Source organism: Myotis davidii, unplaced genomic scaffold (genome assembly GCF_000327345.1).
Source record: "Myotis davidii unplaced genomic scaffold, ASM32734v1 scaffold332, whole genome shotgun sequence".
Taxonomy (NCBI): Eukaryota; Metazoa; Chordata; class Mammalia; order Chiroptera; family Vespertilionidae; genus Myotis; species Myotis davidii.
The window spans coordinates 6,934,898-6,952,240 of record NW_006285779.1 but is presented as its reverse complement, the minus strand read 5'-3'; the positions used below and the strand labels follow the sequence as shown (position 1 = coordinate 6,952,240).

Below are 17,343 nucleotides of genomic sequence, written 5' to 3'. Positions count from 1 at the left end.
CCGGTTGCTCTGGAGATGGGGCAGAAGCAGGGAGGTGCCCCAGGAGGCGGGACCATTCCATGGCGGGGAGGGCGGGGGGAGGCCCCATAGCACCCCACCACCACCAGCCCTTCGCCACCCTCTGCTTGCACTCAGTGCCCCCACTGCCCACCTGCCAGGGGAAGGAGCGCCCTGTGCCACCAGGAAGTGGCGCTGAAAACTCCGCAGGAGGCAGGAGGCTTCCACACTCTCCTCTGGCACCATGATGGGGCGGAGCCACCGCATTGCGGGAGACAGGGCGGAAGCGGGGAGGCACCTGGAAGAGGCGGGACCAGCTTGAGGCAACTCGCAGGACCCAGAGCGGGGCTTGAAGTGATCAGAGAAGGCCAGAGGAGTTGGAGGCATTCACGCTTCCCCGGAGGTGGGACATGTCAGGCAAATCTGCTGTTAAATGACTTGATTAACCGTTTGGCTGCTAACGTATTTTTTCGGACATATGCCAAAACTGCGGCACTAATTGCGCGTGTATGGGAAAAAATGTAAAACACTTTTTATACAATAAACTCACTTGTATTGCTTTGCAACAACAAAAATTAAAAAATACCAATTGTTTACATAAATTTGTTTTAAATAAGAAGAGTGCGATAGCGCTCCTTAGCAGTCAAACGGTTAAATAACAAGTGGATATTTGCCTTCCCAAGACTTACTATAAATATAAAATAATTTTCACAGTATGATACTGATTATTATTTTTTTTAGTTCTTTATTAAGGAAAGAGCTTTTTAAAAAACATAATGACCATTCCCTACCCCAGAGCTACAGAATCAAAGCTCTGGGAGTATGTTCCAGGTATGTATATATAGGTGAACCAATTCCTGAATCCTGAAGGAAACAACTCATAGGAGATTTCAGTTCAAGTCTCCAACTTGATTGCTTTTTAGTTCTGGATAATAAAGGAAAAGAAGAACAATTGTTTTTTATTATGTCACATCATTTTGTTATTTTTTTGCCATACCGTATGTAATGATTCCTTCTAGAATTTAGGCGTGGAGGATGGGAAATGACATTTAATTGTTTGTCTTTAACTTCCTATTTTCTAGTGATTGTTTTAGCTTTATAGCTTTTTGTCATATGAACAGTTTTGTTCTTTTTGGTTCATTTTATTTTGGTACAGGTATGTCCAGTAAGGGAGAATGAGCTATATTGTGCATATACATCATTGCTATAACTGTTTTAAAAAATATGTTCTTACTGATTTTTAGAGAGAGAAGAAGGGAGAGGGAGAGAGAGATAGAAACATCGGTGAGAAAGAAACATTGGTCAGCTGCCTCCTACATGATCCCTACTAGGGATTGAGCCCGAAATCCTTGGCCATGTGCCCTGACCAGGAATCAAACTGGCGACCTCTTGGTGCATGGGATGGATTCAACTAGCTGGGCTTTTGCTATAGAATTTTAACATGGGGAACAGATTCAATTGAAGAAGGTATATGACTTTGTGTTATATATTTTATCTTCGGTTATTCTGGATGGAAAACAAGCTAAACAATCATTTGGTGAAAATTATTGTTAAACAACGTTTGAACTCTGGAAATACTTAAGAGCATATAACAAATGGAGAATCATTTATTTTTAAAAAAATCTAAATCTCAGTACAAACAACAAGAATCTGTGGCATTCAAACCAAGATTCACTCCCACCCACCTCCCTTAGCTCGGCTTGAGGGAAGCTCTTCTCTAAGCAGGAGGAGCAGATTTGGGGCATTTCTCATACCTTCTAGCCTTTTGTTGCTGATGCTTCCTTCTAGGGCAGCGGTTCTCAATCTGTGGGTCGCGACCCCTTTGGGGGTCGAACAACCCTTTCACAGGGGTCGCCTAAGACCATCAGAAAACACATATATAATTACATATTGATTTTGTGATTAATCACTATGCTTTAATTATGTTAAATTTGTAACAATGAAATTGGGGGTCACCACAACATGAGGAACTGTATTAAAGGGTCGCAGCATTAGGAAGGTTGAGAAGTACTGTTCTAGGGATTCCTTTCAGCACTCAGTCTTTACTGAGTGAAAGTGTATTCTAGGTGCAGCAGGCTGAGAGCATTGTCCTGGGCCATGCCTTATTCATAAGGCAAAATTCTGGTGCCTGGAGGGACAAGTCATCCAGCACCTCCACTCATAGAGCACAGGTCTTACTCAGATAAGGGAGACACTGTGCCAGCCCCCAGTATTTGTGCAGTGGCGCAGAGGTTCTTCTGAAGGTAGAAGGAGGCCTTAAGAACAGAAGGAGGCCTTAAGAACAGAGAATTCTTAAGGGGACTAGCTCTCCCAAGGGAACTGACTTTATTTGGAATAGAGCAGGCAAAAAAGATGTTGAAAATTTTTGTGGTGAACAGTTAAGAGGATGCTGGTAGTTCCCCAATGCTAGAGCAACTAGTGAAATAGCAGACAAGTTAAATGTTTAAAAGAATTTTTTAAAAAAGATAGCAAAGAGCCCTCCTGGGGTTGGAGCAAGTCTCAAAGACTGGCAACACCTTACCCTTACAGAGAGGCCCCGCTTTTATAGGATCAGACTGGTGCTATGTATGCCCCAGGGTTTGGCAAAAACAATAGAACAATTAGTAGAGGCTAACAGCTGGGTGTATGGTACCACTACAGACAAATCAGCCAGAAGCTTATAAAAGGAAGACCCAAGAAAGAATCTGCCAGAATCCAACTGAAACCTCCGTCATTCCTGGTGGACAGAGAGACTGTGCATGCTCAAGACAGCATCCTCTGAGAAATGATGTCAGAGGCTACACATTGCTGGGCAAGTAGACTTCAATGAACTAGAAGTAAAAAGGGACATTTTCTAATGATAAAAGGATCAGTTTACCAGGAAGACATAATTAAATCCTCAACAACAGAGTCCTAAAATGGGTGAAACAAAATGCAACAATTAAAGGGGAAATAGATAATTCAACAATAATAGTTGGACACATCAACACCCCACTTTCAGCAATAGGCAGAACATCAACAAAGATGGAAGACTTGAACAACACCATGAATCGAGACAAAACATCTCTAGAGCACTTCACCCAACAAGACCAAGCCTGCTGAATAAGGCATTATTTAAAAATTCATTTTATTTCTATAAACTAGCAGCGAACAATGTGAACATGAAATTCAGTTTACAATGGCATCAAAAAGAATAAAATACTTAGGAATAAATTTAACAACAGTGTAAGACTTACATACTTTAAATTACAAAATATTGTTAAAAGAAATTGAAGATCTAAGTACAGTAAATGGGAAAATATCGCATGTTCATGAATGAAGACTTAATATTACTCCCCAAACTGATTTGCAGAATGTGCATTCCCATCACACTCCCCAGCTGGCCTCTTTCATAGGAAGTTTCAGGCGACCTGAAATAGCCCAACAGTCTTAGAAAAGAACAAATTGGGAGGACTCACACTTGGCAATTTTAAAACTTACTACAAAAATGACGGTAATCAACATAGTGTGTCACTGGCATAAGGATAGATATATAGATTAATGGAATAGAATTGGATGTCCAGAAGTAAAATTATGGCCAGTGGTTTTTCACAAAGGAAGTCGGACCCTTCTTATACCCTATACAAAAATTTACTCAATTGATCATAGACCTAAAAGTCCTAAAACTATAAAACTTTTAGAAAAAAACATAAGAGTAAATCTACATGACCTTGGATTAGCCACTAGTTTTTCAGATACAATACCAAAAGCACAAATTTTAAAAGAGTATAATAAATTATAATTCATTAAAATAAAAAAATTTTGTATTGCCAGCGGTAGCATCAGTGAAATGATAGCTCACAGATGGGAGAAACTATTTCAAGTCATATATCTGATAGTAGAGTTATATACAGAACATGTCAAGAATTCTTACAGCTCGAAAATAAAAAGGTAAATAGCCCAATTAAAAACTGGGCAAAGCTTATGAATAGACATTTCTGCAAAGACGGTATATTTACACGGCCAATAAACACATGAAAAGATGCTCAATTACCCTAGTCCTTACATGAATGCAAATGTAAACCATGAGCTACAACTTCTCATCTACTAGGATGGTGTAATAAAAAAGATAACAAGTGTTCATGAGTATGTGGAGAAATGGAATTCCTATTATTGCTGTGGGGAATATAAAATGGAGTAGTTGCTTTGGATAATGGTTTGGCACTTCCTCAAAATGGTAAACATAGTTAACATGCAATCCAGAAATTCCACTCCTAAGTGTATAAATCCAAGAGAAATAAAAATATACATCCACACAAAAACTTACACATATTAAAAGCAGCATTATTCATAGTAGCCAAAAAGTAGAAACAACCCAAATGTTCATCAACTGGTGAATGGATACAATGTGGTATATCATACTGTGGAATATTATTTAGGAATAAAAAGGAAGTAAATGCTACATGCCACAACTTGGATGACCTTTAAAACATTGTTCTAGAAGAAAAGTCATTTGTCCCAAAAAAACCCACAAATAGTGTATGATTTCATATATATGAAATCTATTTAATTTTACCCTTTAAATGGGTAAATAGTATAGTATGTGTATTATATCTCAATAAAACTGTTTAAAAACAAAAAAAAATAGATGTGACCATAATTGATAGGTACCAGCTTAAAGTCATGTGTATTTCAGAGGCCGGGTTGATAAAATGGTTAATTGTTTGATTCAAGAAGAAAACATTTATCACCTGCCTTACTGAATGCTCAGTTAGTTGCTCTGTGTTGATTTAGATTAGAAAGTAGCCTTCTAGTCTAAATCAACACAATGCTATATGAAACATAGTTTAAGGATAGGTATTTTGTTCAAGGTCTGACTGAATTGACTGACTGTAGGGCTACGGAGTTAAGATTAAGTCCAGTTTATGCCATTTAATGTCTGTTTTTAAAAAATCTCTAAACAATGAAATGGTATCAATAGTTGAGGATTTTGTTGGACTGTTTAATTAATACAGACATACCTTGTTGTATTGCACTTTGCTTTATTATGGTTTATGGATGGTGTGTTGTTTTACAAATTGAAGTCATGGCCCTCCACCAACAAAAAGATTACGACTTACTTTATTGTGGTGGTGTGGAATCAAACCTGAAGTATTTCCAAGGTATATATCTATCTATCTATCTGTTCCTAATACATTTTAGATGTTAAATCTATATCAAAATTAAATTAGTTGTGATTCACTTTTAAAATTCAATTTCTTAATAATTTTTTAGTCCATGAGAGAGAATGTTGGGAAGTGCAACTATAATAAAGGTTTTTGTAATCATATATAATACTTAAAATGTTTTGTTTAAAAAGTTTTAAACAATGTGGCAAACTTAGCATGTCTTTAATGGCAATGTTAAGTCACCATTGTTTAAGTTTGAGTATGCAAGAGAGTTCTTTATATTAAACTATCCTATATAATAAAAGCCTAATATGCAAATTGACCCAATGGTGGAACAACCGGTAGCTATGACGCGCACTGACCACCAGGGGGCAGATGCTCAATGCGGGAGCTGCCCGCAGGCCCCCAGGCCAGCCAAGGCAGGTACCAGCGGGGGGCCGGCGAGCAGGTGGCACCAGGCTGGCCAAGGTGGGTGCTAGCAGGGGGCCCCCTGATCACCCCACAGTCGCCCCACAGATTGCCCCTGATCGCCAGCCACGCCTAGTGACACTACCCATGCACGAATTTCATGCACAGGGCCTCTAGTTTGTTTATGATTTGTAATTGATGCTAAATGTATCTTTGAAGAAATACGTATTTTTATTGCACTGTTGACACAATTTGGGTGATGGGGAAATCATAGAGAGCTAGTTGCAAATATCACTGAATGTATTTAAAATCTTTGAGGAAATCATTTGTGAATTATAACATGCCTTTAGTGTCTTGTTTGACATTGTGCCAAGGTATTTCCCCATCTTCTTTAGAGCACTTTAAAATTTTCCATTATATAACTAAATGCATGTGTTGATTCATTGTAGTAATTTGAAGTAAGTTACATGCACTGGTATTTTAAACACTGGTATTTAAAAACAAAATAGTTGTTTCTAAGAACACTTAAAAAATGTACTTTGCTTTTCCTTATAATCTTTTTTCTATTATCATAGTTTCCTCTTTATTTATTAGCTACAAGGGCGGAAGTGTAAAGTGTTGTTAACCAAGTTCAATACTCCTGCAGTCTGAGAGCAGGTTTTGACAGTCTGTGGGATGACATATGATACTGAAGTGTTTCCCCTTAAGATACTGAAATGTTTCCCCTTAAAGCATGTGATGCACTCTGTTTTTGAGTTATTTTTTCTAGTGCGAGTTTTGACCTGTTAATTTCACAACCCATTAAAGATTTGAAAGTTTCAGTTTGTAAAATAGTATTCTAGGGACATAATTGTGAATTCAAATACTCTTCTTGAGTTTTACCTCCAAACGGCCCTTTACAAATTTTTGTTTTGTGTCTGGAGAAAACATATTGTACTAGGAAGGCAGATGTGATTCACAGATGAGACTTGGAGTTTTAAGATTTTTTTTTTTACTGAGTTGAGTTGTCTGAACTATTGCTGTAGTATACATGGCCAATACACACATGAAAAGATGCCCAAGAACCATTATATAGAATGCTAAAAAAAAAATTTCCCTTTAATAATTATAGATTAATTAGAGTTTATTTGTAAGTTTTAAACAAAACTCATAATTAAAAAAAAACTTGAGAGAGAGAGAGAGAAAGAGAGAGAGAGAGAACTTTTGTTCATCCTCACCTGAGGGTATTTTTCCCATTGATTTTTAGAGAAAGTGGAAGGAAGGGAGGAAGGAAGAAAAATAGAGAGAAACATCTATGTGAGAGAGACACATTGATTGGTTGTCTCCTCTACGTGCTCTGATCAGGGCTGGGGATTGAACCTGCAACCCAGGTATGTGCCCTTGAGTGGAATTCAAACCCACAGCCCTTTTGTGCACAGGATGAGGCTCCAACCACTGAGCAAGACCAGCCAGGGCCAAGGTATATTTTCATATTCACTTTGCTTTTATACTTTTGTGGAGATAAATTTTATCCTGATTTGAAGTTTTAAAATACTTTAATTGTATTAAGCTAATTTGTCTTATCCGTTGTTGATGTTCCTTTTTTTAACATCTATGCTTTTGATATTGAATGGAGATAGATACTTGTGCAAATATGTCACCAAATTTTTTGCAGGGACACTTAGTCGGTCTGGATGAACCAGCTTCAGGAGCTGGGCGGGAAGCTCTGCTTAAACAAGAGCAAGCAAAAATCATTCGATTCGAGAAACAAGCAGAAGAGTTCCTCAATGCAGTCTTTTATAGAAAAGGTTGGTTCCAATAAAGAATGATGTTTAGCATCTGCTTGTCTTGTATTAACCTTCTTAATTTCAGTGTCATTTTTAAAGAGTTACTTTAAAAAGTATTTTTCTGTACTGATAATACACTATAATTCTCCATGTTTCTTCAGTCAAGTTAAATTTGAAATAGGGTAAGGTAACCCCACTCCCTCCTTTTACTCTGAAGTGATAGGTTTTAGTTAAATAATTCTTAAAGTTATTGTGAAAGTCTGAAAGTTGCAAGGTTTCAGTAGTTCTATATATTGTTAGTCAGATTTTCTTACATAAACAGTTACTGTTTTTATCACTGATAACCATAAAACTAACTGTAAATTTCTAGTAATTTCTCACTGAACTATCGTTTGCAGAGAAAAATGTAAAGTTATGTCTTAAAATTAGATTTGCAAGCAGTTTTTCTCCTTGATATAGTCCTATTTCACTAGTTTTTTTAAGTTACTAAAATTAGAAAAAGAAATTTATTATTATAAAATAAAACTTTCCCCCATACATTTGAGGTGGCATTTAGTAGCTTCACCTCTTGTATTTTTCAATTTATCTTTCTCCTTGAAACTTTCGTAGGCTTGTTTTACATTTCTCTAGCCTAAAAGAATAATTGCTACCAGCCAAGACCTTTAGGAAGTTTCCAATCATGAGCCATATTAGTGAAGAGTCTTTACCTTCAAGATATTCTTTCTAAATAGATTTTTAATCTTCAGCAGACACAATGTTTCCATTTTCTTTAATATTTCTTCAGTGTTCTAGTTTACACCTGTCATTCCTCTCAAATTTCTTTCTTCCCTGTTAAGTTTAAAAGCTGGTGTTCACCTGTACACTGGTTAAAAGTCTGATAAGTGCTGATTCTAATGGGTTGGTTACATTTGGAGACCAGCTGGGCTTCTGCATAATGTAATTAGTATTTTCAAAAGGGTGTATGAGGTGAAGTGTAGTAGAAAATTAAGGAATGCAAAAAAAAAAAGAAAAAGGAATTCACAAGATTATTGTTTTCAATGGCATTTAAAAAATTTTTCTTCTATCAGTTCCCTAGACAAAATTAAATCTTTTGTACATCCTCTCTTCTCTTTTAAATAACACCGTCTTGCACTTTCTGACTAAAGCTCCCAACTGAAGCTCTTGGACTCATCTGATTGTCTCAATAAAGTACCCTGATTCCAAAATTATGTTCAAAACAGTAATATTGTTATTTCGTTTTATGAACATTTGATTGTTTTACTAAAATAACTCACATTTAAAGTGTAAATGACTGCCCTAACCGGTTTGGATCAGTGGATAGAGCATCAGCCTGCGGACTCAAGGGTCCCGGGTTCGATTCCGGTCAAGGGCATGTACCTTGGTTGCGGGCACATCCCCAGTGGAGAGTGTGCAGGAGGCAGCTGATCGATGTTTATCTCTCATCGATGTTTCTAGCTCTCTATCCCTCTCCTTTTCTCTCTGTAAAAAAATAATAAAATATATTTTAAAAAATAAAATAAAATAAAGTGTAAATGACTAATAGGTCTATCAGTTTATTAACTAAATAAAATATCTTGACAGCTCCTCTGCTATGTACTGAATCATGAGTCTAATGCTACAGCAAATGCCATTATCTGAAAAGAGGAAATCTACCTGATGTACATGGAGCAACCACTTTTCATTCACTCGTAGCTTGGAGGGAGTTAGCTTACTTTTCTACTAGTCCCATTTTTTGTCATGCAGAAATAATTTACATTGAAGTTCATAAAATTTTATTTAGAAATTAAACTTTTGAGAACATAACCTTTAGGGGAGGAATTGTTACCTTGAAATCAGTCTTAGAATAAACTTCAAGAGATGAGAATTCCTTAAATTTGTATATAAAGTTAAGTTTGTATATTTTTGTATACTGGCATATGATGCTCAGAAAAAGAACTATTGCTTTGCAATTGGAAGTTCCTTCTGCCTTGCTTTATGTATTAATATTTTTATTTTTAGATATTTTACTAATCATCTTGGAAACATCTCAAAGATGAGTATTAATAGTCTTCAAATTAGTATCTAAAATGTTTTTTATCCAGAGATATGACAGGCAATTTAGTCTGAAGTGAATATTTTGTTTTTAGTAACTACTTCAGATATTTGGATTTAGTCCTTTGTTTCCAACTATTGCAAATTGTATGTTATAAATAATTGAGTATGTAAAAATTATATCACTAAATAGAAACATTAATGCAATAAAAGTAGGCTTTTGTGGTACGGATTTTGTAATAAATTCCAATTTAAGAACAGTATACCTTCTGCAATTGTCATGATCATATTTCTTTTCAGCGTGCTTTGTCACTTGTGTTAAGGAAAGCTGATACTTGTCTAAATGTTAGATTTCCATTTTTGAAATATGCAGATGGCTGTGAGGCAGCATTTACATGTTTTTCTGTAGTTTTAATTTTGATATGATTTGCTGTTTTTTATTTGACTCAATTGTGCATATTCCCTGAGACATGACTCGGTTTATAGATATATTTTAAGAAAGTGAAGGAATGAAAAGTGTTGAGGAAGCTTTCAAAAGTCAGAAATTCAAATGCAGAGATGTCATCAATTCATAAACATGAGTTGTGGTCTGTGATTGTTATTCATGCAACAAAAAGGTAAAATATGCTGCAGCCTTAAACGAGCTTTAAATAGCTCAAAGGTAACAATTTGTGTTATTTATCCTAAAACCTTTGACTCCTATGAATCTTTAATTACATTTATTAATCTAGTTAAACACAGAGACATTTCATAAATTACTTCATTTTGCTTCCTGTTTGGAAACTTCTTTATGTATTACATATTCTCCAACTTCTCAGGGGGAAAATATACACTAATACATTAAAACTTGAAATTACAGTGTGTGTGTGTGTGTGTGTATTCTTGTATTTAGAGGATTGTATGCTACGTGAAAAAAAATGGATCTTAAGTGGAAAGTTTGATGAATATTAATAAGAAAACCCATTCGGTAGAGAGATTTTTAAAGCAATATATAGCTAAAATGTTTATTAAAAACATTTAAGGAACCGTTTTAAGTGATTATATTAACTTCTGAATCTTACCGCCTTAGCTAGTTTGGTTCAGTGAATAGAGTGTTGGCCTGCGGACTGAAGGGTCCTGGGTTCAATTCCAGTCAACGGCACATGCCTGGGTTGCGGGCTTGATCCCCACCCAGTAAGGGGCGTGCAGGAGGCAGCCGGTCAAGGATTGATGTTTCAATTTCTCTTCCTCTCGCTTCCTCTCTGAAATCAATAAAAATCTTTTTAAAAAACACTTCTGAATCTCACCTAACTTGAGTATCTTTATTTCTATACTCTCTGGCATACTCAGAGTTTTTATTTATAGAGAGGAAACTTAGGGTGGAAAATACTTTTTAGTAGAATAGAAATGTTGTTATCGGTAGAACAAAAACCTTGTTAAACTCCAGAGAAGTAAATATTCTGACTTTAAATCATTCTCTGGTATTGAATATTGTCCTTCAAGAAAAAGAATTCTCTGTTTTTAGGAGTCCTGTGAGGTTTTGAGGTGTGTGTGTGTGTGTGTGTGTGTGTGTGTTTTGTGATAACATTAGATTTTAGTTATGAGTCACTTTTTTCTAAATTTGTAAATCAACCTAAGTTCCTTACAGCTCCTGGGTAATGTAATTTATCTTCTATAGTTAATCTTTAAAAGACCAAGGAAACTTAGGTTCTCCATCTTCTAAAACCTCAGAAGTATCATGGAGAAGTAAAGATCATGGTTGGAACATTAAGATCAGGGGGAGAGGTTTTTTGTGTGTTTTTTGTTTTTTGTTCTTTTTTTTGGTAAAAATGTGGTGAGGCAATGTACTGTGGTGGCCTCAGGAGCCAGATTGCCCCTCTTTAAATATGTTTTTATGGATTTATTTTTTATTTTTTTAGAGAGAGGAAGGGAGAGGGATAGAGAGATGGAAACATCAATTGGTTGCCTCCTGCACCCCTACCAAGGATCTAGCTAGCAAACTGGGCATGTGCCCCGACTAGGAATTGAACCAGTGACCTCTTGGCTCATGGGTCAATGCTCAACCACTGAGCCACACCAGCTGGGCAGGAGGAGAGGTTTAGTCAAGTGTCTACCACTAACCATCTATAGAGATTTGAAGAGGCCACTTGATCTTTAGAGCACATTTCCTTCATTTGTTAAAAAAACACAGCAATTGAATGGTAATTGATTTGATTGATCCATTTATTACTTAACTAATATGAATGCATACTTAACAGCAGGCTATATTAGGTGCTGACTATACAATGGTGAATAAACATAATCTCTGGCGAAGCTGAGACTCCCTGGTGATGTGATCCGTATTGATACAGATGTGATAATATATGTATGCAAAACATTTTGCCTTTTGTTAACCCATTTGACCTTCAAGGTCTTTTTCCAGTGCTGAAAATTGAATTTTTTAAAATTAATATTGATTACAAAATGATAACTTAGATGCTTCTTTTATTGCTTCCCTAGCTGTTGTGTTTAGGGGTTGGCACAGTGTATTTAAAGAACTCATAGGAAATATGAGATTTGTCATTCAAACTTCTAGCCCAAGGGTTCTAAAGTTGTGGCCCCTCCACCAGCAGTATCGAGAAGCCTGTTAGAAATGCCTTGGCCTCACCCTAGAACTGCAGAATCAGGCAGACCTGATTCTACAAGCTCTCAAAGTGATTCGGGTGAATATTAAAGTGTGAGGATTATTGCCCTAGCCTATCATTGGTCTTAATACTAAGTATCTCCTTTTATAATCTTGGTACGCCTTCAGTCCTTAATAGAAAGTTAAGTGGATGAACTGAGTAATCCATGCTTCAGCAATTTAGGAAGAAACTGCTGATAAGAACAACAGATATGACCTAGAGGTAGTAAATAGGGTAGTAATTATTTTATAAAAGGAGTGTTGGGGGGATTTCTGTATCAGGTAAGTGATTCTTGCCCCCAAAGTAGTTGTTATCCTTTTATTTGATTCATAATCTTGGGGAGATATTTATAACTAATTTTATGAAAATGTTATTTTTTAAAATCTGCAGCTCATAAGCTTAAAAATTAAAAATATAACTATGAGGAAATGCTATTTTAGGATACTGCATTTTAAGAAAAAATAAAATGAATTTTATGTTTGCTTAAAAGCTGTCTTTTTTTTTTTTTTAATACATTGTCCCACTTTAAAAGTAAATAAATCTTTGTTTACAGACAGTCCCTGGGTCTCCGACCCCAATATTCCCCTAGTGGCCCGTGAGATCATGCAGCGAATGATCCAACAATTTGCTGCTGAATATACCTCAAAAAATAGCTCTACTCAGGACCCCAGCCAGCCCAATAGCACAAAGAACCAAAGCCTGCCGAAAGCATCTCCAGTCACCACCTCTCCCACGGCTGCAACTACTCAGAACCCTGTGCTCAGCAAACTTCTCATGGCTGACCAAGACTCACCTCTGGACCTTACTGTCAGAAAGTCTCAGTCAGAACCTAGTGAACAAGGTATGGTTTGATGTCAAGGTCTCCTCTGTCCAATCAGAATACTTTAATTTGGGGAGAAAAAAAATATTGGCAAGTAGGGCACCAGTAGCAATAATAGAATAAAAACCAATGTGATTCTTAACTATGCAATGATAGAGAAGTTCAGATAAATTGGCTACCTTACCCATCAGGAGTCCATAAACATGTTCTATGTACCACCCAGAAAAGTTAGGTAGTTACAGTTGTTACCGATCTTTAAGTTACTTGATATTTATATAAGCATTTTATACTTTCCAAAATGTTGTCATATCCATTGTTTTAAAAATAACCTGAAAAATTATTTTTTCCCCTTTTCCATCAATGTTTTAGGATTAGCACCTGAGAAATAAACATGTCTTTGTTTGTTAGGTAGAAGAAGTTATATTCTGCAAATGAGATTATAAGACAAAAATGTATTATTTTCAGTTTTAAAAAAGAAGTTCTTAGGGTTAGAAATAATGAGAAAACAGTAAACACACTTCAGGTTGTTAAGTGTATTCATTATTTTATTTAAAAAACACTCACATATTTCATATATGCACTACATTGTGAACTAACCCACAAGCATTTCCAGATCATTTGCTGGTGAGGATCCTAATTAAGTAGTAGGTTAAGAGGTTATCAGTTTTGCTTAGCAAATAATTCTTGAGTCTTTGAAAAGTTTACTTTCTTAAATAGATTAAATATTTCTGTTGCTTTGTGATCTCATTTTACCTTAATTTCACAAAGATGAAGTGAGCATTTTCACTCTGCCATGTTCAAACAAGTAAATTTAAATTGGTAATGTCTATACTAATAAGATTTTGTCATAGAAATTTCATAAGAGTATGCAGAAAAGTTATCAGATGTGTGGATTTATTAGTGAGAAATACATGTTTATTTTACAAAGTAAATTAAGTTTAATTCTTATGAAAACCTGTTTAAAGGACTTTCTTTTGCTTATTGTAAATTATTTATGAAGGATTTGCACTTAATGGACGAAATAATTTTCCTTTGCTTTTTTCCTGTTTCTGTATAGTGAGTAGCAATCAGAATGTCTAAGTTTTTCTAAGAGATTTCCTAGCACAAGACCTCGTAGTTGTTCTGTGTTCACATTGATCAGTGTATCTTTGATTACATATTTGCGAAGTTGTTTTTTTCTGTTTTATTGAGGATTTTTTTTCTTTACCAAATTGGTAGCTTTCATTAAAATTTTATTGCTCAAAATATTGCACTAAAAGCTTCAGATTTACAATGGGAGAATGACAGCATAGAGATTGTATTTAAAGTATTAATAATGGAGATTAACATAAAAAGATACCACTAGTCTAACTTAACTTTGTATAGCTAGTGGTATGCTTAAAAGGTGTATTGTTTTGACAGCATGTACTTAAAAAGAAAAATTTGAACTAGGTGATAGGATTTTAGTATACAAGCTCATTGCTTCATTTTAAAATTACATTTCCTAAATGAATTTGTTGCCTATTTGATTACACAGACTTAGAGGTCTTTAAATAATACTGTCTTTGGTTGGAAATATTTTAATTAGTATATTTGCTTGTTAGATATCTAATTGGGTTAGATGTGTAATAGGATACTTGGTTTTATAAAATTACAATTATATATTTAGAAATATTAGTGACTGTGACAGGACAATACTTATTTTGTGTGAGTGTGGGCTTTTTGGGTTTATAATCTCAATTGCATATTTATTTCTAAGAGCCTGAAATGGGGAGATAGAGTGTCTTCAGGCACAAGTTCTAAGTGGGTTTAATATTGGGGCAGTTTTTAACATAACTAGATAGCTAAGCCTCTCTGCTGGCCAACTGAAAATCAGGGGTCCATTGAGTATTATCTTATCCGTTAATTTTGGACAGAATGGCAACTTTAAAAGTTGTCCAGACTCTTGAGTTTTCTTTTCTAGACACGTCTATAAGGGGAATAAGAATCTTTGTGGGAAAAGAAAGTTGTCCGATTTTCTATTCTAGTAACATGAATTTGGGATTTGGTCTAACTTCTAAGACATTAAACCTCTAGGGTTCAGTCATTATTAAGACTATTTTTTTTCTTCTTTCTTCCCTTAAACTTTGCCCATCAATTTATAATAGCTTATTAACAACAAAAAACAACTCTTTGCCTTTGTAAATATCAGCTTGTGAATTTTGAACCTCTGCAGATATTTTTCAAAAGATTGACAAATGTACAGTTTTTTACAGAGGTGTCCAAAGCGTAATTACAATATATGCACATTTTATAAACAGCTAACAACTGATTCATTTTACAGAGTGTATATGTGTAATTTAACCATGTAAACTTATATTTTAAAATGACTTTTGCATTACTTAAACTTCTATGTACTTTTAGTGCTTTGGTAAGATTATTTAGAAAATGAAGTCTAGTAGTTGTATGGCTGAACCTCAAACTGTATAAACTGCTATTTCTAATATCTCACTGTATCTTAACATCTATAGTGATATGCTTTACCTTTTATTTTGCCCTATAATAAAATATTTTACACTTCTAGATATTAGATATAACAATCTTTGCTAAATTTATGTTGCTTCAGGAGGAAAAATATCCTGACTCTATTAACGAATTGACTTTATAGGTCAAATATATGATTAGTGTATCTGCTAGTTGACTAAGCCCACTGCTTTGTCATCTTTGGCCTGTTCAGATCACATTTGCTCCTAGTTTTTAATATCCTCAGGTGTTTCTTTGTGTCTCTACAGACGGTGTACTTGATCTATCCACTAAGAAAAGTCCATGTGCTGGCAGCACATCCCTGAGCCATTCTCCAGGCTGCTCCAGTACTCCAGGGAACGGGTAAGGGAAAATATTTGTAGCCTTCCACAGTTTTATAGGGGACAGTTTATCAAAGATTGATGCCAGTTTCTTTTGTATGTTTTAAAAATTAATTCTTCAAAGTAATACTCTTCTAGGAATACCTTTAGTAAAATTACTTTGAGTATACCAAGCAAGTAAAAGCACAGTCTCTGATCTAGAATTGGCTGGTATAAATCAATTGTGCCAGTTTAGGACAAATAGTGAATAATCAGAAGCATGGCAAGAATGTCTTTGGACTTTTTGTTGTTGAGTATTTGGGAGTGTGAACCCCAACCTAAATAATTTCAGAGTTCAGATGTAAAGGCAGTACTGTATTATGTGTGCTGAAGTTGTTGAATAAAAATTGGGCTCTAGTAATTAACTTGGTATCTCTAATGTAGTGTGTGGGTGTGTTGGCTGTTTGTTTTGTTGATTTGAGCTGCAATTTTAACTGTGTGGCAGTTCAGAAAACCTGATTGTATTTTTTGTTTTAAAGTAGATAAAGACTGGTTGTAAATATTGACAAATAACTATCTTATGCTGTCAAGACATTATTACATGCATAGTTTTGATAACTCTTGAGCAGGTTCAAGCGAATTTTCTGACCACCTAATTTTACAGTAAGATTGTCTAAGTCTCCTTCCATGTGTATATATAACCATTTAGAGAAAAATGAGGTATTAATAAAGATATATAGATGCCATATTGGGAAGAAATTTCCATAAAACTTTGTTGTGACCAAAAATCAACTTCATCTAGATATGAAAAATAACTTGAGTAAGTTAAATTAGTTAATATTTAGATTTATTTAACTTTTCAATCATCAAACATGGGGCATTGTTTAGATGGTATAGGAATAAGTAGACACTAAATGTACTAATGGTTTCAATTTATACTTAATTACCTTCAAATTGAAGGATTTTTTTACTGACTGCTAAAATGTGCCCTTAATTTTCTCTAAAATTCCATAATTTTCCTTTTTCTCTCCTCTTTATATTCAGTCTAAAAATAACATTCATTTAATCTATTTTGCATAGTTTACTAATCTTTTCCTTTAAGCTCTTCTTTTCATGGTAGTTTATATGTACTAGGTAGATGCTATCATGGTCCCAAATCATTGGATTCCATTTATATATCAAAAAATATGAGTTGTGTAATTCAGAACACAAGTAGAAGCCTAAGTGCGATTTGTATAAATGAATTCCTTGCTTATGATTCACTTTAAACTTGGCCATCAGGTTCATGTATTATTATATGGTTGAACTTGCTGTGTTTATCCTTGTAAATGGAAAGAGTTTTCTTTGTGGTATTGTTTTCTGGAAGACAAAAGCACTGACAGTACTGCCCATCTTTTAGTTGAATATTTATTGTTACCCTGATTGTTATTTACTGATAATAGCACAGAGTCCCTATAGACTTTTGGAGAACAAAGCTAGTTTATCATTATTTCTGCAAAGTTCTACCTTGGTGCCTGTGTAATATAATTCCCTTGGGCATGCTTTACCAGTTGCCAGTTTTATCAGTGGTAATCTTTCTCTATTGTGAAATAGAAAACCTTAAGAATTAACTTTGTGTAAGTAATTGACTTTTTAAACATTGTTCAAAAGCTATTTACTTAAAATTTCAAAATTTATGTTTGGGATTTTAAGAAGAGAGGTTTTTTATAAAGAAGACTACAAAATTGCTTATATACCTGTGAAAATTATTTG

At 34.9% G+C, this 17,343-nt stretch overlaps 1 protein-coding gene across 8 annotated transcripts in view; it reads left to right on the top strand.

Moving 5' to 3' along the window:
• LOC102774825 (ligand-dependent corepressor) overlaps positions 1-17,343 on the top strand; it is a 96,592-nt gene that overhangs the window by 48,149 nt on the left and 31,100 nt on the right. For all 8 annotated transcript variants that reach the window (XM_015559378.1, XM_015559376.1, XM_015559377.1 and 5 more), the window contains 3 exons: positions 7,186-7,318; positions 12,524-12,811; positions 15,541-15,634. In XM_015559378.1, the coding sequence (XP_015414864.1) occupies positions 12,574-12,811; positions 15,541-15,634 (332 nt within the window). In that variant the 5' untranslated portion in view covers positions 7,186-7,318; positions 12,524-12,573. The remainder of the gene's footprint in view (positions 1-7,185; positions 7,319-12,523; positions 12,812-15,540; positions 15,635-17,343) is intronic.